Source organism: Medicago truncatula, chromosome 5 (genome assembly GCF_003473485.1).
Source record: "Medicago truncatula cultivar Jemalong A17 chromosome 5, MtrunA17r5.0-ANR, whole genome shotgun sequence".
Lineage (NCBI taxonomy): Eukaryota > Viridiplantae > Streptophyta > Magnoliopsida > Fabales > Fabaceae > Medicago > Medicago truncatula.
The window spans coordinates 9,628,076-9,650,132 of record NC_053046.1 but is presented as its reverse complement, the minus strand read 5'-3'; the positions used below and the strand labels follow the sequence as shown (position 1 = coordinate 9,650,132).

The window sequence follows — 22,057 nt, the reverse complement described above, 5'->3', positions numbered from 1 at the left end:
TAAGAATCATAGTATTTTTTTTTTACATATTATCGTAAAATATAATCAATATTCTCAATTATGAGTGCTAAAAATTCAAAAAAAATTAATTTTATTTCGTTAACACTTTTAATGAATAAGATTTAGTTATTATAAATATAAATGATAGAAAATAATATTTTTCTTCAAAAAAATAATTCATTTAATTATTAATTTAAAGAGTTAGTGTAACGGTACACTCAAATATATTAAGTGTACCATAGAATTTGCCTTTTTTTTTTTTAGCAATAGAGTAACCATTTGTTTTGAATTCATCTTCACGTTCACTTCAACCTCCCACACGTCTCTTCCATTTCAAGCATTCCACAACAGATCATGTAAAACAATTGATTTTTTTTTTCTTTTGAGGGAATGTAAAACAATTGATGTGTGTTAGAAAATAGAGTTAAATATGTTTTTAATTTTCATAAATATTTCAAATTTCATTTAGTTCTCATAAAAAATTTCTTCGACTTTTACGCCCTAAAAAAATTTCAATCACCATTTTTTATTCATGTTTTTAAGTCAATTTTCACATAATTGAATGAGTTTTTGCAACAATGTTTATAATATTATAAGAATTTGTCCAAAAAGAATTAAAATGTTTTAACATAATTAAATATGAATTTTTAAACATTAAAAACACTCTTTAAAAAAAAAAAAATCAAAAACATAAAAATTCAAATTCATGTTGTTAAATTTTTTTTATTTTTTTTGGGAAATATTGTTATAATATTTTAACCATAATTGTAATAGAAAAATCAAAATATCAAATGATACACATAACATGAGTTGAAAAATTTATGAGGATTAAAAGTCGATTTTTTTTTTTTTAATGTAATCTTAAGCAAAAAGTTAAAATATTTATAAGAACAAAAAAATAAATTAATTCTCTCAACCATGGAACCTAAAAAACTAGTGTTGGATTTTATTGATGGTTCGAATTTGTTTGATATAATGATGAGATCAGCTCGACATTCCTCCACACATGCCTAAAAAATTGTTTATTTCAATATTTTGCAATAGAGATTATCAATCCACGTTGGTCTTTCTCTAACAAGTGCACATCTAGTGCAGGTTAGTCTCTACCAACTTATATATGAATAACAGATTTTCAACTGAATGATTCCAGTTACGTATATGTATTATGTTGTCATCAGTCAAATCTTGTCAGATTGCTCATTCGCGTCACGGTTGCTTCCAATCGCGCCACGATTTTTGACGAACTAAAACATGCTTGTAGCATTACCAAATCGTGTCACGATTGCTCCCAATATCACCACGATTTTTTAGAACTTCAAACATCAATTTTGAATTACTTTTCAACAATTACATTCATAGCTATGTTCCCTGTGGTGTCACTCAACCGGTTATGAGGTACATCAGCAACACATGCCAACAACCACTATTTTTAAATTTCTCCTTTGTATCTTTAACATGCATTCTACTGTGTTTCTATCCCGTTTGTCCTTTTCCATTGAAGTCAAACAATGATGGTCACTTTCATTCAAAGTTGAGGATTATAATGTGTGATACATTTGACATGTCATTGTTATCAACTTGGACAAATTAAATTGCTCACCAATTACTGCTCTCAATTTTTGGTTAAGTGTGTAGTTTTTTCTTCTTCTTGGCTTTGAATCCCTTGCTTGAATGATACAAAGACGATTGATGCCAAACTTAAGTAGCCATAAAATGAATGATGAAGTGTTTCTTTTTTGAGAGAATGAACGATGAGGTGTTGAAGTGCACATATAACCCCAATATAAGGGGGTTGACAGAGATAATATAATGTGAGAAACTTTCTTCACCCTACAACACGGCTTCAGATGCACACAAAAAAGAACACGAATTTTTATGTCCTTTGAAACTACACTTACGAGTATACATTTTTTTTCTTCTTCAAGTAGCCTATCGACTAAAGAATTTCACCTTAAAGGTGAATAAATAGGGTGTCTGAGGTTCGAACCCCGAATCCTGCATATATTATGCATTATCTCTTACCAAATGAGTTAAGCTCACGAAGACGTGCATTCTAATATTATGAGAATATATATAGTTCTTCATTTTATTTATTTTGCATATATAAATGTAATGGTGAAACTAACGATATGGTAGATAGTAAATTTTGTGTAACAAAAATAAAAGATAGTAAACTTTGTTTAGACTCGATGTTCTAGTGTTTGTACGGTTGGAGTCGTGTTTAAGTGCACACTCTTTTTAGTGTTTGTCGTGTTCAAGTAGAACTACTCTTTAATGCATCTTTTGTATTAACCTTTTTTGATGGTGAGCGCATTGAAGTTGTTTTTGGGACAACAAAAATTGTTATTTCATATTTACCTTTATATTGTAAGCATCAACGTATCTAACTGAGTTTCCATTAATAACTTTATATTATTTATTAATAACTCTATATCATTATATTTTAATATTTTTAATATTTAAACGGAATGAGATCTACGGAATGAGATAATGCTTATTTGAGATAAACTCCCACTAAGTACCACCACTTTCACGATAAGAGCATCGATATTTATTCAATAATTCTATTTCAAGATACTATAGTTTTTTATCTTGAAAAAGGTGAGGAGAAAATCAAGAAGTTTAAATCTAATTCTAGCGGCACAAGGAATTTGAGGTCCAACAAGCTCAGGGGAAGTGAATACTACCTAAAGATTATCATTTTGTGACTGGATTAGATGGAGTTAATTGACTTCGCATAACACAAAATAAACAATTATAGAATGATAAACAATTATAGAATGACACCTTCTGACACGCTCCAATAACAATTAACCACATGGTCTATATAGAGTCTGTTTGGTAATATCCAAAAAAGAGCTTATAGTTTATAGTTGATAGCTTATAAGCTCGTCGGACAAAAAAAACTGTGTTTGATAACACTTTTTTACAATGAGCTTATAGCTTATTTCAGAAGCTTATAAGCTATTTTTCAGAAGCTACTTCAAGTAGCGTTTGAGCTTATAACTTATAGTGTCTCACTTTTAATTCCAATTTTACTCTTATTATTTTAATTAAAATCCACTTTTACCCTTAATAATAATAATAATATTACTTATATAATTTAAAACAAAATGAGGCTATAAGTTAATATAAAAATTAATATACAATTTTTTTTTATAGCAATTTCTTTTTCTTAAAAAAAAATGTTATCGTTGTATATATATACAACTTGTCCCTTCAATATATATGAATCTTTGTTTTTTTCCTTTAGCACTTTTTTTTTTAGCTTATGGGTATATTATTTTGTATTTTGATTTAAAATAAAACTTTACACTTTATTTTTTTATAAAGTATAAAAACTGAAATGAAAAATAATTCAAAATAAAATTTTAGGAAAAAAAAAAAGAAACTAATTTAATAATATATAAATACTTAAATTACCAATTTTTTTAAAAAACAAGAATTTTTCAAATATCTGAAATATTATTAGTTAATATAGATTTTATTACGAATCAGGAATGTCGTTTTATGTTTATCAGCTAGTTGAACCGCTAATTTTACCAAACACTTTAATTAGTTTATCAGCTATAAGTCATCAGCTATCAGCTATCCGCTATAATCTATCAGTCATCAGCTATCAGCTAACTTATTATAAGCTATTTGTTGTTTTTACCAAACAGAACCTCCATTTTTTTGAGCAATAGAGTAACCATTTGTTTTATTTATCATTACTTGAAGAAAAACTTAAATTCATTTTCATGTTCACTTTAACCTCCCACCACCGTCGCTTCCATTTCAAGAATTCCATAATGGAACATGTAAAACAATTGAAGTGGGTTAGAAAATAGTGTTAAATTTTTATAAAAAAAAGGGTTAAATATGATTTTAGTTTTCATAAATATTTCAAATTTTCATTTTAGTCTCTATAAAAAAATATCTTCGACTTTTAGTCTTCTAAAAAATTTCAATCATCATTTTTACTCCATTTTAAGTCATTTCATGTATACCAATCAAATTTTTGAATGAGTTTTTGCAACAATGTTGAGAATATTATAAGAATTTGTCCAATTTTTTTTAAAAAGTTTTAACAAAACAAGAATTAAATATGAATTTTTAAACATAAAAATTCTTATTCATGTTGTTCAAAAATTCTATTTTTCTTGGGAAATGTTGTTATAATATTTTAACCACAACTGTAAATAGAAAAATCAAATTTTCAAATGATACGTATGAATTTATTAAAAAATTTATGAGGACTAAAAGTCGAAGAATAAACAATTATAGAATTTGTCCAACTAAAAGTCGAAGAATTTTTTTCTTTTTGAAGGGGAGTAGAAGAAATTTTTTATGAAACCTAAAACAAAAAATTAAAATATTTATAAGGACAAAAACATGCTCAATTAAATCCTTCATCCGTGCAACCAACCAACCCAAAAAATTAACGTTGGATTTTATTGATGGTTCGGATTTGTTTGATATAAAGATGAGATCAGCTAGACATTCCCACACACATCCACGCACGTTTGCTCCACGGGATGGGATTTACTGCTGTAATATTTACACGCAGTTGCACGCTTTAGCTGTTCTACACCGTCTAATCTGAAGTGAACGGTTAAGATCTGACATTGCGTGAAATTGTTGAAATCTGTGTTATGAATTGGAACCGTCAGATCATGGATTGATAGCTGATATTTGCTACTGCGACAAACTGTGTGAATTTGCTACATTAGCTGATCCTCCACCACACTCTATCATTATTTCTTTGACAGAATTCCTCTCTCTCACCTTCATCTTTGATCCTCATTGTTTCATCAAAGCTAGAAAGGGAACATCTTCAAATCTGAAAGCAAAGGTTTCATCTTCTATCTTAGAAAATATGACCCTAACATTTCTCTTATTTTCCTTTATATAGTTATTTCTTGAACTGGCTTAAAAGTATTACTTGAACTAGCTTAAAACATGATGATAGCCATGTTAAAGCATAGATCTGTGACCTTTTGACCTTAATTCACATTCACATGACTATTTCAAACATGCGTTAAGCCAAGTTCAAGTAACAAGTAAAAGCGTAGATGAACTTTAACTTTATTTGCGTTTGGATCTAATATTATGTGGTTTGTTCTTTTTATATCACAAGGTCTATACCGTTCACTCTAAGCAGACCGATGTGGGACTTATAACAAAGGATAGATTCATTCTAAAGAAGCAAAACAAAAGAGACCGTTCAAGCTGCAGTTGCTGCATATTTTTTAGTACTCAACACATGCGAAAGAACCACTATTTTTAAACTCCTTTGTATCTTCAACATGCATTTTACATGCCTCTAACTTTGAGAAGAAAGTTGCAGGAACATTTTAATTGAAATCAAGCCATTGCAGAATAGATGTTAAATTGAAATCGAACCAACTGGAATTATTATAGCAAAGCTTAATTATTACAACTCATGTTGAAGGGTCTAGAGTAATTAGATAACAATGGTAATTTACCATCTGTTAATTGTTTAAGTCAATTTAAAGGAAGCAAATGGAATTATATATGAGTTCAACAATGTTACATTAACAGCTCAATTTTATTATATCCATATTTATCTTGAAGGTTATTTTAATTGCTAACAAATGGTATCAAGAGCCGGGTTGAACTAAGATGGCTGCAATTTCAAGCACATGAGAGTAACCCAACTTCAGCAAGTCTAATCAACTATTTACAAGTTCGATGGAACTATGTTTAAGCACCTAGAGAAATTAATTTCTTTCTCGTCTAGTGGATTTCTCTCTTCTAGAGAATTACACAGAATAGAGAAAAATACTTCAAAAATATGCCCATATTCAAAATAAGAGCAAGCTTCCAATCTCTAAACTATATGATGCAAGTCTCCGGCAGTCCGGCAACAACGCCATTTGATAAAAGGAAAATTTTCTCCTCGTATGATAGTAAGTATGCTGGCTTATAAAAAATAATTGTATCAAAATTGTAAGGAAAAGTGGTAAATATAGCAAGAAAGAAAACTGTATTTTGATTAGATTTTTAATATGTGGAGTTGTTTTCGGGACATCAAACTGACGAAATTGCTATTTCAAGTATACCATCATATCGTTATCTACAACGTTTTAAAATAGGTTCCCAATAATAATTTTATATCATCTATTAATATATTTAAATCATTATATTTTAATATTTAAGTAGAGTGGGATCCTTGGAAAGAGAGAATGTTTTTTTATATACTCTTCGACTAAGTACCACTTTTCTTTTTTCACGATAAGAGTACCTATCAACTATTAAGTTTATCGAGTTAAGTTACTCCGAACGTAGATGGTCTCGCATCTTTCATATCAATCTTTATTCTATTTCAAGATACTATAGTTTTTTATCTTGAAAAAGGTGGAGGAGTAAACCAAGAAGTTTGGATTTTTTTTGTTAACCTTCTGATTCTTGGGGGCAGGGCCCTAATCCGAAGTTCAACCGAAAGGTAATTAAAACTGATCAAGAATTGTTCCACCTAAGAATTGAATTCAGGTTCTTGAGAAAGATTTGTTCTTTAGGGAGCATATTAACTACTTGAGTCCAATCACTTGGTTAAGAATAAGTTTGGATCTAATTGTAAATTAATGATGATGTGGCATGAGGAATTTGAGGTCGAACAAGATGAGGGGAAGTGATTACTACCTCAAGATTGTCATTTTGTGGCTAGATTAGATGGAAGTAAAAGTCCAAAAATATGGTAACATTGGTTTGGAGTTAATTGAGTACCGATAACAATGTTTACTCTTAGTTGCTTTGTATATGCACCCCCATTAAAGGGTTTTAATTTGGGTAACCTTGTTTGCATATGGGTTTTGTTAAAGTTTAAATCTTTGCTTCCAATTTGATGGGAGTGTAAATGAGTTATGTAATCAACGATGGCAGTTAAAGGTGTACTAGAAAATGACGATATGAGCTCGGAGGGAGCATTTGTGCGTGAGACAGATCGAAAGTTGATTGTTAAAAAAAGCAAGTTGTCAACTTAGATATGGAAATAAAAAAAAGTTGACTATAAGTTCGCATTTTATTAAAATTTGTATATTACTTAAACTATTACGTTACTTGAACTAGTTTAAAACTTGAGAGTGGAATCCATATTAGAGCATAGAATTGTGAAGGTTAGATCTTAATTCACATCCATATGCTCAATGAACTCGCAGACCGATGTGGGACACAAAACATGGGACAAATTCAGTCTAAAGAAGAAAAACAAAAAAGACCGTTCAAGCTGACAGTTGCATCATATTTTTTTGTTAAATACTATTTGTCATTTCCCCAAGATATATTTTATACACCAATTCACATCTACCACCCCCATTAAGATACAAATAGTTTTTTTTTTTTTTTTGAAGAGAAGATACAAATAGTTAAAGTAGGAGTATAATATAACCACATAGCAGTCGTGGAATTTAATAATTTTTGTTAAACCGATGATGATATGCATGCCAAAGGCTATGAGAGATCGTTAGTTAAAATCTAATCCATTAACTCTTATGCATGACCAATTTTGAGTAGAAAACCTCTCAAGTGTCACTCAAAAGATTCATTTTGAGTACTAATGGCATGATATAAAACGTGGGAGTTGAAGATTGCCATTGTGGTAAGACTAGATTGGTAGTAAAATTCAGTATATTTCGTACTTGATTGCAAATGGATGCAAATTTTAAACTGGTAAGTAAGACCATCCACAATGGTGGGTGCTTCACCTATTTAGCACCACATTAAATAGACACCCCCATTGTGGAGTATAACATATGAGTGCTTATGGAAGAGGGTGACTATGGAAGCACCCTCTCTCTCTCTCTCTCTTCAATTTTCATGAGTCCTATTTAATAAATCTTAGTAAAATGAATAAACTTTGTTAAAATATGTAATGATATAGAGTTATTTGTGGGGCCTAGTTAATAATAATCTCTTTTGAGATGCTAGGTTGGAGAAAATTGATGCTTATTAAGTATTACGGTAGAATTGATGATGTGGACATAGTGGACCCACTTAAACACCCAATGTGAGATGCTCTAAGTACATACAAGAGGAACATTGATTTTGGAGTTAATTGACATCCATGACATGTGGGGTTATTTTAATGTTGTATTGATATGTTACAATACAATACCAATTCAAAGTTATATCTTAAGCAAAACAATAGAAAATTTGAGTTATATCTTATGCGGGTTTTGAGGTTTTTTTTAAAAAGGTTTATATGAATTCTTCAAATTTAATCTATATTGTTATAATATTTTTAAAATTAAAAATATTCGAATCAAAACCATATTAATTTATCATTCTCTTGAAAAAAAATTCTTATTTTTAAAAATGTGAAAGGTTTTTTCATTTTCCCTTATTTTTCCCAAATATAAAAATTCATACTTAATTAATGTTATGTTAAAAAAATCTAAACTTTTTTGAAAGAAATTCTTGTAATATTGTAAACTTTTCTTGCAAAATTTTATTCAAAAATAAGAATTCTATTTAAATTTTATATGAGTTTTGAAGAACCAAAAGTGAAAATGTAAAACTTTTGGAGACTAAAAAACAAAGAAAATTTTTGGGGGGCTAAAATGGAAAGTTGATAAATTTATAGAAAGTAAAAACAACATATTTAGTTGCTTTAATGTGCAATGTTTTAAAAAAAAAGAGTAAAAATGTAACCCTAACAATTTATTCAATAAATTTATTGTTTGAAATATCTTAACAAATGAGACCAGTTTCATGTTATTCGTGAATTTCTACTTAATTCACATTCACATGTTTTATGAAAAACAACATCAAAGTAGCCCCATGTGTCAAGCAAAGTTCAATAACAATATTAATTAACTATGACTATGGACCATATATAAAGTGGTTTGTTCTTTTTATACCACAAAGTCTACACTAATCACTCTAAACAAACCGATGTGGGACTTACATAACAAAGGACAGATCCATTCTAAAGAAGCAAAACAAAAAAGACCGTTCAGGCTGGCAGTTGCTACATTTACTCTCTTTTGGGTGCTTTTATTTCTACTTAGTAAGTTACCATATTTTATAGAACAATTCACATTTGCCATTGACTTTCACAGACAGTTTTAAGATGTCTCAGCAAGGAAAAGGAAGAGGTGCTTCTAGATGGGTTGCCTCCTCAATATTACGATGAATGTAAGCCTTCCTATAATGTAGAGTGAATGCGTCAAGAGTGGACAATTTTCTTCCCAAATCCAATCATGTGTCAATGAGAATTCAAATGTTAGTAGGTATTGTCTTAAGCTGTTGTAATCTGGAATGGACATGCATCTTAGTTCAAGTGGCTTCATATTTTTTTTATCATACTACATGCACTGGATCACTTCTTGTAAGAACAGATATAAAAAAGTTTTTATTTAGTTTTTGACCGGGTAAAAATGGAGAAGGTTAAAGTGCCTAAATTTGTATATTTATAAATGAATGGACCAAAAAGTTGTTTAAGTCTAAATCAATTCTACAATTTCGCAAGGAGGCTAAGACATATATAGTGTAATGGAGAAATACAAACAGCTGGAAAGGTTTCGGTAAGAGTTTAGAGGTCTGATCGATAAAATAAATAATCGCGAAACTGCATTAAGACAAGAATATAGAGTTGGATGATTCATAATGAGAAATAATCATGCCGATAACTAACAACAAAACTAAGCGACAAACATATTTGAAAAGTACGACTCCAAATCAAAATTTTATCTTCAGTACACATTATATATTTAGGCGTATCAAATGTCCCTAAAGGTTTTTTTTTTTGCGTGTGATCAAAGATGTAAGGGTTATTTCATTACATTCATAGCCATGTTCCCAATGGTGTCATTCAACCAACTCTTATTTGTTTCAATTAGGCTAGCAAATGGAATTACATGAGAATTCCAAAATGCAGACACCACAATAAGTTCCTGGTGCAGACTGTGATTAAAATTATGTTGGAGTTGAACATGTTACATTAACAGCCCAGTTTTATTATATCTATATTTATCTAGAAGGTTGTATTAATTGCCAGTAAATGGTATCAAGAGCCTGGTTGAACTAAAATGGCTGCAATTTCAAGTGCACGAGTAACCAAACTTCAGCAAGTCTAATCAACAATTTACAAGTTCGATGAAACTACGTTTAAAATAAGATTTTGCTGAACCAAAAAAGTAGAAAAATCGAAGGTTTGATTATAAAAACAGGTAGAAAAGGATATTATACCCAATTAAAAAGCTTGGTTTTTAATATGTGCATATATGTCGAGCTGCATGATTTTTAGAAAAAAATTCATACTACAACAGCTAAGGAAGCATGGGAAATTATGCTCAAAACAACGAGGAATGGATCCAATTTAACCGACAGTTTGAGCTGCTAATTTCATGAAAATGATTTATTTTTTTCAAAATTGATAAGTTGGTCAGGGAAAAAATTGCGCGCACACTTACAAGGCAGTTCGATTATGCCGTAGTAGCCATTCAAGAGCCAAAAGATCTTAAACAACGACGCTGAATGATTAGCAAGTATTCTTGGAGTCACATGAAATTCAAATGTATGAAAGGTAAAAGCTCCAGCAAATCTGACAAATAAGTGATTTGTGCAAAGGAGGGTAGACCGCAACCAAAGAGGGCAGAACTTTGGAGGTAGAGAAAGGTTTTCTAGAACCAACTACGGAAGTAGAAGTAACGGCTCTTTTCAAAATAAGTTCAATATTCAATATCATAAATGCAAGTATGGACATTATATATAACAGCCACAAATTATTTTACTCAAGCAATTTGGTTACAGAAAATGCTAAGCATAACATACATTGCACAGTTATTAAGTGCACCCTATAATTAGAAGACCATTTATTTGTATAATTAGAGATCCTTGGACAGGAGGATAATTCTTCATAAAGTTCACGTTTGGGTCTATAAGATATAGGGTGAATTTTCATATCCTGTAGAAGTCTCGCATTCTGAAAAATATACCTTGCAAATCGAAAATCAGGTTCCACATCTAGATAGTGTAAAATGTTACATGTTGTTAAATGAGATGAAACACATTCAGGAACATGATGTGGGTATTTCCAATCCTCTTTGGTTTCTGAATCGCTTGTCCACTGTCAATCAAAAATAAAATAGGATTTGTTAAAACGGTTAAAGAGAGAATAAATAAAAGCCATTAACACTATCTACGGACGTGACAAACAATTACCTTCGAAATGGTAAAATCTTGAGGTTTGGGACAACTTTGGAGCATTTTCATTACATCATCCCAGTCAAAAAGGACATGAAAAATCCAATATAGTCGAAGTACTGTTAAGTTTTCAAACACGGGAATGTCAATGTAATATGAATTGATTTCTTCAATGGGATGAGTTTTCCACAACTGCAAAAATACAAACAAAATCAAATAATAGCTTGTTAAGCAAAATAGATGTATAATAAAAGGGTTAAGTTTGGTGTACACCCTTTTTCCCACACCTCTTTTGTACCACCCTTAGGTGGCATTTAATTTCTTTTTTATTTATTTTATTAATACAACAAAAACCAATTAAAACTCCTCTTTTCTCAAAAAAAAGAAAAAGAAAAAAAAAAAACAAGAAGAAGAAGAAGAAAACACAGCAACGTAACCCCTCTCTCTCTCACTCTCAGCCACTTCCTCTTTTCCTCTCCACTTTCTCGGTCATGCCTCCGCCGGCCACCGACTGCTATTTTCGTCCCTCTCTCACCCCATCCACCACCAACCGACATCTTTCTCTCTATCTCACGGCCACCGGTTCTCTTCCCCTCCGTATTCTCTCCGCGCTCCTCCTTGTATTTTCCGTTTCAACCTCCAATGGCCACGACGATACTGTTTCATCTCGCCAGAACTCGTTGTTGTCGTCGCCGTTCTGTGTTTCGGTGGTGAGTCGGAGATGTGGTAGTGGTCAGATATGAGGATGAAACGGTGGTTGTGAGATCTAATGGTTGTGGTGGTGAGATCTGAGGCTAATATGGCTTACGAGGGTGGTGGTAGCGACAACCGGTGGTGGAAGACGGTGGTCAATAAGAGAAAGGAGGAGGAGGTGGTGTGGAAAGGGAGAGAAGAGAGAGGGAAAATGGTTGGAAGAAAGGAAAGAAAGAAACACGTGAGAGAGAGGGTGAAGGAAGAGAGTTGGAATAGACAGAATTACCCTTAATGAAATTAATAAAAAATGCCACATATGAGTGGTACAAGAATGGTTTTGCCACCTATGGTGGTTGGTGTATCATTGCTCATAATAAAAGAGCATGCATAATATGATATATCTTATTACCTCGAGTACACTTAGATGTTGCACATTAGAAACTGCTCTGAGTGGAACCTCGAATAAATGAATACTAGCTTTGATCAACTTCGGTAGGGGTTTAGAGTACCCTCCTCCAGCTATAATGCTTCCGGCACTTTCTGCTTTAACATATGAAATTGTCAAATTCTCTAATATGGGACACCCATAGATAAGTTTATTTAAATCCTCCATATCATCGAAACGGACATTCATCATATCCAGGGTCTTAAGTAAAGGAAGATGAACAGAACAATGAGTCATAGTGGCTACACGTAAACTCCAAAATGGAGAATCACAAGTGTTTCGCAGGAGGAGAAAATGGTAGGCGGCAAAGGGGAGAAGCCTAATACTAACGCTAGACGGAGATCATGACTGCGTTGATTAATCGATAGAAGTCATGTGTTCTCGACATCGTTACTGTGGAAGTCGAGAACTTAGAGTGAGTGGGATAATGGGACCCACCTTTTCGAGAGAACGATAGTTCTGAAAGCGTATTTGAGTGGGAGAAAAGAGAGAATGTGAGTTACTATATTATCAGGTAAATTGTTAATTGTGGTCGACAATGACAGCCGTGGCCTTTTTGTGGCAGGAGGCAGTGGTTGGTGAAGAATGTTTTCCATCTATAATTGATTAGAGGAAGTTGATCTTGTGAAGAAGAAAATTGAAGAGGAAATCGAATAAGAAGGTTTGGTTGAAGTGTAGAGGAAAATTGGTGATGTAGGTATTGTTGTGAAAAGAAAACCCTGTTTAGGGTCCGTTTGGTTCGAGAGTTTTGGAGGGGAGGGGAGGGAAGGGAAGGGGAGATTTTTAATTTGAAGTGTTTGGTTCAATTTTTAGAAGGGAAGGGAAGGGGAGGGGAGGGGAGCAAATCTCTTTAAAATTTTATTGCATTGCCATAATTATCCTTAAATTAATTTCAAATCTCAATATTAATCTTGTAACAACTTTTATTATTATTAGATTATATTATTTTTGTAACAATCTTATTATTATTATTAGGTTATCTTATTCTTGTAACAATTATTATTATTATTTTGTTATATTTTCCTTGTAACAATTTTTATTATTATATAATCTACCACTCTTATTTGTTAGATGTACAAACCGCTCTTACTACTACTTTGTTGTTGTCAACGACTGCTTGAGGCTTCCTCCAAAGTGAATTGTGAGTAATTTCATCATCTCATTATCTATATCGTACATAAATATATAATATATTGTGCTGATTTAAAGTTGATGATTATTTTCTTTATACATAATATAGATAGATAAATAAATTTATTTATCTATCTATGAATAGACAACTTTTGTTTGTGGTAAATAAATAAATTTATTTATCTATATTATGTATAAAGAAAATAATCACTTTTGGTTCTTTTGTGCTGATTTTTTCTCTTTCCTAAATTACCATCAACTTTAAATACAAATAACACATATAATCAATAGATAAAAGTAAATTCAAATATTAAAAAAAGTGTAACAAATTCAATCTTTATTGTCTACAAAATATCAATTTTTTTCTTATCATTTATTTATTCTTTAAAAAATATAATTGATGGGAGTGAATTCAAAATTTAAAAAAGAAATGTAACAAACACAATACGAATATATGTCCAATTTTGAAAATATCTTATATATAAAAGTATTTTATTTGTAATTATGTTGAATTACTTCCTTCTTTATTAACAAAAAAAGAAAAAAGAGTCTTAATATATAAAAGAATATTAATATATTGCACATAACTCTGACAACAAAACTACTAGTTAAACAACAACCTAATGACAACTAATAAGAATATGAAAATAGAAAACAACAACGAGGCTATAAGCCGCCGCTTTCTCTCCTAGGGTTTTCACCATCTTCCTTTTAGTTTTATCAGTTCTCCACTCTTTTTACCCTTGTGAGAGCTTGTTTTCAATCGTTTGTGCTTCAAACTGATTGTTGTGTTTCTGCTTTTTCTTTGGGTTGTGTTAGTGGTTATTTCGAATGATTGGTGGTGTTATGTTCTCTGTATGGTCTGTTCCTTTCTTTTCTTCTCATCTTTGTGATGCTATATCAACCTATAGGAGTATAGTTATTACAAAGGATCATGATGAGCAAGGAGCGATGGCAGTCTCGGGACGAAGGAGGTTTTATGTGATTACTTGTAGTACTCTTGCACTTAAGAATATGGCTAGCCTTTCTTCAGGTTTTAGGAGCATGCTTTGCACTTTTAGTTATCAGTTGCTTACGGTCTCATGTGGTATGGTGATTGTCTCTCATCAGAAAGCTCAATCTGGAACAGTGATACATGGTAGGGTATTTTTGGTATATTACACTTCAGTTCCTTGCATAGGATGCTACCTGGCAGATTACTACAAGTTTTTGAATATTGAATCCAAAAATATATTTCTAGATAGTTCTGGAAGTAACCTTCAGGTTATTCTTTCTCATAATAAATTTATTTCTTCTCTAAATATGTTTATTGGATTCAATTTTATTTGGTGTGTATTATTGAGAGGATATATTTGGTTAGAAAATTCATTGCTTTACTATCAGCTCATGGGTGGAGTTTGCATATTTATATTTTCTTCTCATATATTGGTTTGTGGCGGTTTGTACATGGAAATTGGTTGCAAAAATATTTTGATTTGGTTCCAAAATATATTGGATATTCAGCTTCAATTTATGTTTCGTAAAGTAAGATTTGGTTGGTTTTTATTGCTGGCTATGGGCTTTTTGGATCAACAGAAGGTTCTAGTATCTAAGTTTCCTGGTTCTATAAATATTATTCAGTACAAAGGAGTTCTCCACACTCAATCAAATTGCAATTACAAGCTTTTTTTCTTCTTCTACCTTCATATCTATTGCGATTACCTCACAATGGCCTCCAAGTTCCCTGCTAACAACACTGCTGCCAATCGGTCTGCTCCTGCAAATTCCAACTCTGATTTGCTGGACTGCTGTTTGGTGGGCAGGCTGCTGATGTCTAAACCAGTTCACTTTAACTCGTTTCGTGATCGCATGGCTGAAATTTGGAAACCTGAACGTAAGGTCGAAATCTCAAGAATTGACAACAATCGCTTCATGTTTCAGTTCTTTCATCATAAGGACATGGAACGTGTGATTCGTACTGGTCCTTGGCTCTTTGATAACTTCCCTCTAGTGCTGCAGAAAGTCTCCTTCGGTGATGACCCAACAACCTCTCCGTTGGACACTATTGAGATGTGGGTTCAAGCTCACAACCTTCCCTTTGGCTTCATGACAGAATCTATGGGTATTCTTCTCGGCAGTCAGGTTGGTGGTCTTGTTAAGTATGATGCAGAGAATAACTTCGGTTCTTGGAGGAGGTTCATGCGTCTCCGTGTTGCTCTGAAAGTTGGAGAACCTCTTGTGGCGAGTTGGCAATTTGAAAGAGAGGGTGCTGATGCTGTTACTGTGTTTTTTCGCTACGAAAAACTCGGTAATCTTTGTTATGTTTGCGGTAGGATGGGTCATAATGACAACTACTGTCCGGATCGTTATGAGGACGGCTATATTGAAGAAGGTAAGCGTTGGGGACCTTTTCTTCGTGTTGAATTCAAGGGCAGCAGTACCGGAGGGTTGGACAATCAATGGCTTCATGATAGTAGGAAGAGTGGTGGTGAGAGAGACGGTGCAGTGCAGGTTGGTATGGGTGAAGTGGTGCATTCTTTCACTCATGCTAAGTTTGGTAGGGTGAAGATTGGTAGGGATTTGGTTACAAAAGTGTTGCTGTTCTTTAAGCTTGTGAATGGTACTTGGGTGTCTTTTGATCCAACAAGGTGCTTATTGGAAGAAAGTGAGCCTCAAGAGGTTCCAACTACTCGTAATGCTACTCCAGTTCCGCAGCTTGCTACTCATGGTCCGCATAGTATTTGTGCTACTGAAAGTGATGAGGAACGCATCGCCCGATTGGTTCAAGAAGCTAGGCTCAAGAATCCTCTCTCAATTGAAAGTGCTCCGTTCGGTTTTAATGCCGCTGCCCAGCCTCCTATATCACAGTTAACAGCGTCATTGGCTAACATGCTGAAGGTTGGCCAAAGTGGAATGCCTAAACCGAAAGTTAGTGATAATGGTACAATTAAGATTGCCTCCGAAGGACCTAAGCAACTCAAAAGGCTTCGCATGGAAGATCGCGAGGACACTGTGGAGAAGACTAAGGAAGGTGTTGCGACGAAAGGCTCTAATGTTTCTGATGGTGGTCAAGATACGGCTAGCAAGGATGTTGACATGAGGGATAGGGGACTAGGTGGGATTAATAATGTAATGGCGGGACCTGAACACCAGGCCCGCCAAGGCAAATGAGTCTTATTTGGTGGAACTGTCGGGGTTTAGGTAGCCCGAGCACAGTTCCTAATTTAAAGTACCTAGTCCGGACCTATAAACCGGATGCAATAATCCTGTCTGAAACAATGACAACATCTAATAAAATTGAAGAATTGAAATATATGTTGGCTTTCGATTACTGTTTTTCTGTTGACCGTATTGGTAGGGGAGGTGGTTTGGCTTGTTTACGGAATAAGAACTTTAATTGTACTATCACAAATTTCTCCCAGAATCATATTGATATGGAGGTAAATGACTCTGTTAAGGGAAGATGGAGGTTAACTGGATTCTATGGTATGCCAGAAGGAGGGAGGAGAAGAGAGTCTTGGAACTTACTTCGACATTTATCCAATATGTCTCCACTTCCTTGGTGTATTATTGGTGATTTTAATGATATTCTATCAGCTGATGAAAAGAAAGGAAGGTCTGATCGTCAACCATGGCTTATTCAAGGTTTCCGGCAAGCTGTTTTGGATGCTAGGCTTGCTGATATTCATATGGATGGTTATGCTTTCACTTGGTTCAAAAGTCTTGGAACTGTCCGCGCTGTGGAGGAGAAATTGGATAGAGCTATGGCTAATAATAGTTGGTTTGATAAATTTCAGAACGCTAAGCTTGAATGTCTTACTACCACATCTTCTGATCATTACCCTCTTTTGTTGGATTGTGCTCCGCAGCCTACGCCTAGTCCCGGTCAACGTCGCTTTCGATTTGAGAATGCGTGGCTTGTTGAACCTGAGTTTGGGCCTTTTGTTTCTCAAAGATGGCAAGGTTATGGTGATCGTCCTCTTGTGAATAAACTTAATCAATGTGTTGTGGATCTATCTAAATGGAGTATGAATACTAACCAAAACACCAGACAAGAGATTCGCAAGACTCAACGTAAGCTTGAAACTATCCGTTCACATGTGGATGCCTCTAATGTGAATTATTTCAATATGTTAAGACAGAGATTAGATAAATTGTTGATCAAAGATGATATGTTTTGGAAACAACGTGCTAAGACATTTTGGTATCGAGATGGGGATCTTAATACGAAGTTTTTTCATGCGGCAGCAAGCACCAGAAGAAAGTTGAATAGAATTGAGCATCTTGAGGATGAGAATGGTATTGAATGTCGAACTGAAGATGGTCTGAAGCACATTGCACGTGATTATTTCATGCATCTCTTTCAAAAATCACCAAGCTCGCGTGCAAGTGTCATTAATTTGGTTCCAACTTCAATCACCGGAGATGATAATGATATGTTGACTGCGAATTTCACCTTAGAAGAATTCAAACAGGCGGCTTTCTCCATGCAAGCAGATAAATGTCCAGGTCCAGATGGTTTTCCAGGTTTCTATCAACATTTTTGGGATACTTGTGTTCATGAAGTCTATCAGGCAGGTTGTCATTGGCTAGCTAGTGGTGCTTTCCCACCACATGTCAATTATACTAATATTACTCTTATTCCTAAAGGTGATTCTCAGAATTCAATGAAGGATTGGCGACCTATTGCTCTCTGCAATGTTGTATACAAAATTGTAGCCAAAGTGCTTCCTAACAGGCTCAAACAGGTACTAGGTAAATGTATCTCTATTAATCAGTCAGCTTTTGTCCCAGGTCGATCTATCTTAGACAATGCAATGGTGGCTATTGAAATTGTTCACTATATGAAGGCTAAGGCAAAAGGTAAGAGTGGAGATGTTGCACTTAAGTTGGACATTAGTAAAGCATATGACAGATTAGATTGGGATTACCTACGAGAAATCATGATTCAAATGGGTTTTTCATCTCGATGGGTTAGTTGGATTATGCTTTGTGTTGAGACGGTTGATTACTCGGTTTTGGTTAATGGAGCTTCAGTGGGTCCTATTGTGCCAGGACGCGGACTCCGTCAAGGGGATCCTCTCTCACCTTATTTATTTATCATTTGTGCTGAAGGTCTCTCTTCCCTTATTCGTGAAGCCGAACGTTGCAATAATATTAGAGGTACTTCGATTTGCACAAATGCACCAGTTGTTTCTCACCTTCTCTTTGCAGACGATTGTTTTCTCTTCTTTAGAGCCTGTGAGAGTGAGGCTGTCTGTATGAAAAATATTTTGACTACTTATGAAGAAGCTTCGGGGCAAGCCATTAATCTCCAAAAGTTTGAATTATTTTGTAGCCGCAATACTCCAGATGATTTGAAGAATCTCATTGCTACTACTCTCGGTGTTCGTCAAGTGTTGGGTACAGGTAAATATCTTGGTCTACCTTCTATGATTGGCCGCAGCAAACATGCAACTTTTAAATTTATTAAGGATCGCATTTGGAGTAAAATAAACTCCTGGAGTAGTAGATGTCTCTCGCAGGCTGGTAGGGAGGTTCTCATTAAGTCTGTTTTGCAATCTATTCCTTCCTATGTGATGAGTATTTTCCTTCTTCCGGGTTCCCTCATAAATGAGATAGAAAAAATGTTAAATTCCTTCTGGTGGGGTCATAATTCAGCAAATTCTCGAGGATTACACTGGCTATCTTGGGAGCGGCTTTCAGTTCCAAAGGTATATGGAGGTATGGGAGTTAAGGGCCTTAAGGCCTTTAATATGGCTATGGTTGGTAAGCAGGCTTGGAAGTTGGTTTCTTCTCCAGAGTCTCTAATCACTCGTTTACTCAAAGCTAAATATTTTCCTCGAAGTGACTATTTTGGAGCAAGCATTGGCCATAATCCTAGTTATGTTTGGCGTAGTATTTGGAGTGCTAAAGATGTGATTCGGCGTGGTTTTCAGTGGAGTATAGGTACAGGCGAACACATACCAGTTTGGGATCATCCTTGGATCAGTAATGTTGCACGAATTTTACCTTCAACTCATCATCAATTGGAGTGGCCTTCCATCACTGTTTCTGACTTGTTGATTACACCCCAGAAACAGTGGAATATGGAGCTCATTAATACTTTCTTTGACTCTAGTACTGCCAGAAACATTTTTAACACTCCGTTACTTCCTTCAGTAACTCATGATATGCCTGTTTGGAAATTTGAAAGGGATGGTAATTATTCAGTTAAAAGTGCTTATAAAGATATGCTGAATCATGATATGGCAATTGTTCAACACCGTGTACCGGGTAATTGGAATTGTATCTGGAGCTTAAAACTGCCCCCGAAAGTTAAGAATTTTCTTTGGTGAGCTTGCCGCAATTGCTTGCCCACGAGAATTCGTTTGCAATCTAAAGGAGTTCAGTGTACTGACAGGTGTGCAGTGTGTGATGATTTCGGAGAGTATAGCAACCATTTGTTCTTTATGTGTAGTAAAAGTATGCTTTGTTGGCAACGTATTGGCTTATGGAGCCCTTTGATGGCTGTCTTTGATATTAATGTCAGTTTTCCAACCAATGTGTTTGCTATCCTACAACACCTGGATCAGCAACAAAAGCAAATCTTCAGTGTGACCCTTTGGAGTATTTGGAAGCATCGAAACAATAAGGTATGGAACAACATCACTGATACAGCTCAAGATATTTGTGCTCGTGCAGGTTCTCTTCTTACTAGCTGGAGGAATGCTCAGAATATTCGGCATCCTAGCCCTCAAAATCCTTCCACCCCGAATGATTTGAAGTGGATTAAACCAAGTCCCGATAGGTTTACTTGTAATGTTGATGCGTCCTTTTCTCAAGCTCGGAATCGGGTTGGTATTGGTGTTTGCATTCGAGATGAAGAAGGTCGTTTTGTTTTAGCCAAGACTGAATGGATGACTCCGCTCCTTGATGTCGATTTGGGTGAGGCTTTGGGTTTGTTATCAGCAATGCACTGGGTTCGTGATCTGCAACTAGGTATTGTGGACTTTGAGCTTGACTCCAAAATTGTGGTAGACAGTCTTTATGGTAGTACTAGTGGCGTCTCTAATTTTAGCGCAGTTATTAATGATTGTAGACGTCTGTTAGCTTCTGATTTAGTAACCTCTGATGTTAGGTTCATTCGGAGACAAGCCAACGAAGTCGCTCATAGCTTCGCTAGAGTGGCTTTGCATCATGCTAGTTTCCATATTCATATTAGGATTCCATCTTGTATCTCTACTATTATTTTGTATGAAATGCAATAAGTTTCTTCTTGTCAAAAAAACTACTAGTTAAACAATAAACACGAACTAGGAAATTAGATTCGGGTTTTATTATTTAGGAAATATTTATGTTTTGGTAACATAATTTTTAATAATTTTACTAATTTACTAACAGAAACGGATATCTACGATTTTAAATACCATTTTACTAACAGAAACGGATATCTGCGATTTTATCTACATCTATGTATAATCACTAGGAAAGTAGATACAGGTTTAATTATTTAGGTAATATTTATGTTTTGGTAACATAATATTTTAATAATTTTACTAAGTTACTAACAGAATCGGATACCATTATCTACATCTATGTATAATGTATCCATTAACTAATGGGTAGTCTACATATATTTTTATTTTATCTCTGATTATCTATTAAGCTACTCACCTGTGCCAATAGTAGACTTTTGCGGCATTGGCAATTAGACCCTTTTGATGGTTATTTAGTTAGTGGCGCTTATCAAATTTTCACTAATATTGAATCACATGCTCTTTCATACTCATCGGATTTTATTTGACATAAGGAAGTTCCTTTGAAAATATCTTTATTTGTTTGGCGACTACTCCATAATTGGATTGGATAACTTATTTAGACAGGGTATCATTCTACAAGGATCACAACTTTGTGTGGGTGGATGTGGTGTTGTGGAATCGACACATGAGCTATCATTATTTCGGTTGTATTTGACATCTTGTTCGTCATTGGATTGACATTTCTTCGACACTTTATTTAGTTTGGTCAATAGGGTGGATATTCAAAATGTCAACGATCGTTCATGCATTTAATTTGGTTATTTTGTTTTGAGTGATTTTAAAAGAAAGGAATAAAGATATCTTCAACCACAAAGAAGACTCAATGCATCATCTTTTGGATAAAATAAAGCTTCTCTTTTACCGGTGGCTGAAGACGAAAAAAATTTAATTTTTTTTTTGGTTATCATATGGCTTGTGACTTAATCCCTTAATTTGTTTCGGATTTGTAATTGTCTATAATACTATTAGCGTTCTATCTAGATACACCTTATGTTAGAATATGTTGTTCTTGATAATATATTCCATTTAGATTTGTTGAAGAGAAAACAATCAACAATCGATTGATTTCAATATTTTTTTTTTGTTTTCTTTTTGTAATAAAGGATGGTAGAGAGTATCTCTAAAAAAAAATAGTATTTTTGTACGCATGCATATGGTTTTAAAAAAAGGAATATTAAGGAATGATTATGTTATAGGAATCTACAGGTTAGCTGTAAAAGTGTTATTGCTTTACATAAAAAATGCATTTGAATGGATATCCACATTTGGAATATTTTATAAGCACGACAGAACGCCGAAAAAGAATATTTGTTCAACAGCTTCATTTTAAAGATGTCTTATATAATAAAATTTGTTTTCC

General features: G+C 33.8%; 2 protein-coding genes across 2 annotated transcripts; one reads left to right on the top strand and one right to left on the bottom strand.

The window, feature by feature from the left end:
• Positions 1 to 10,693: 10,693 nt before the first annotated feature.
• On the bottom strand, positions 10,694 to 12,117 carry LOC11410905 (FBD-associated F-box protein At3g52670). Its single transcript, XM_024783760.2, has 3 exons — positions 11,586 to 12,117; positions 11,167 to 11,340; positions 10,694 to 11,071 (listed from the first exon to the last, which is right to left on the bottom strand). The coding sequence occupies exons 1-3, from the start codon at positions 11,703 to 11,705 to the stop codon at positions 10,733 to 10,735; spliced, it is 633 nt and encodes a 210-aa protein (XP_024639528.1). The 5' UTR covers positions 11,706 to 12,117; the 3' UTR covers positions 10,694 to 10,732.
• Positions 12,118 to 19,902: 7,785 nt separating this feature from the next.
• On the top strand, positions 19,903 to 20,646 carry LOC112422011 (uncharacterized). Its single transcript, XM_024784711.2, has one exon. The coding sequence runs from the start codon at positions 19,903 to 19,905 to the stop codon at positions 20,644 to 20,646; it is 744 nt and encodes a 247-aa protein (XP_024640479.2).
• The last annotated feature ends 1,411 nt before the right edge of the window (positions 20,647 to 22,057 follow it).

What these genes read in the sequence shown, in the direction of transcription:
- LOC112422011 (XM_024784711.2), top strand. Translation starts at nt 19,903, where the DNA reads ATGGCTGTCTTTGATATTAATGTCAGTTTTCCAACCAATGTGTTTGCT.
- LOC11410905 (XM_024783760.2), bottom strand. Translation starts at nt 11,705, where the DNA reads ATGTCGGTTGGTGGTGGATGGGGTGAGAGAGGGACGAAAATAGCAGTC. An exon ending in TGAGAGTGAGAGAGAGAGGG is followed by an intron (nt 11,341 to 11,585) that starts GTTACGTTGCTG and finishes GTATTTTTGCAG; the next exon opens with TTGTGGAAAACTCATCCCAT. An exon ending in AAGATTTTACCATTTCGAAG is followed by an intron (nt 11,072 to 11,166) that starts GTAATTGTTTGT and finishes TTTGATTGACAG; the next exon opens with TGGACAAGCGATTCAGAAAC.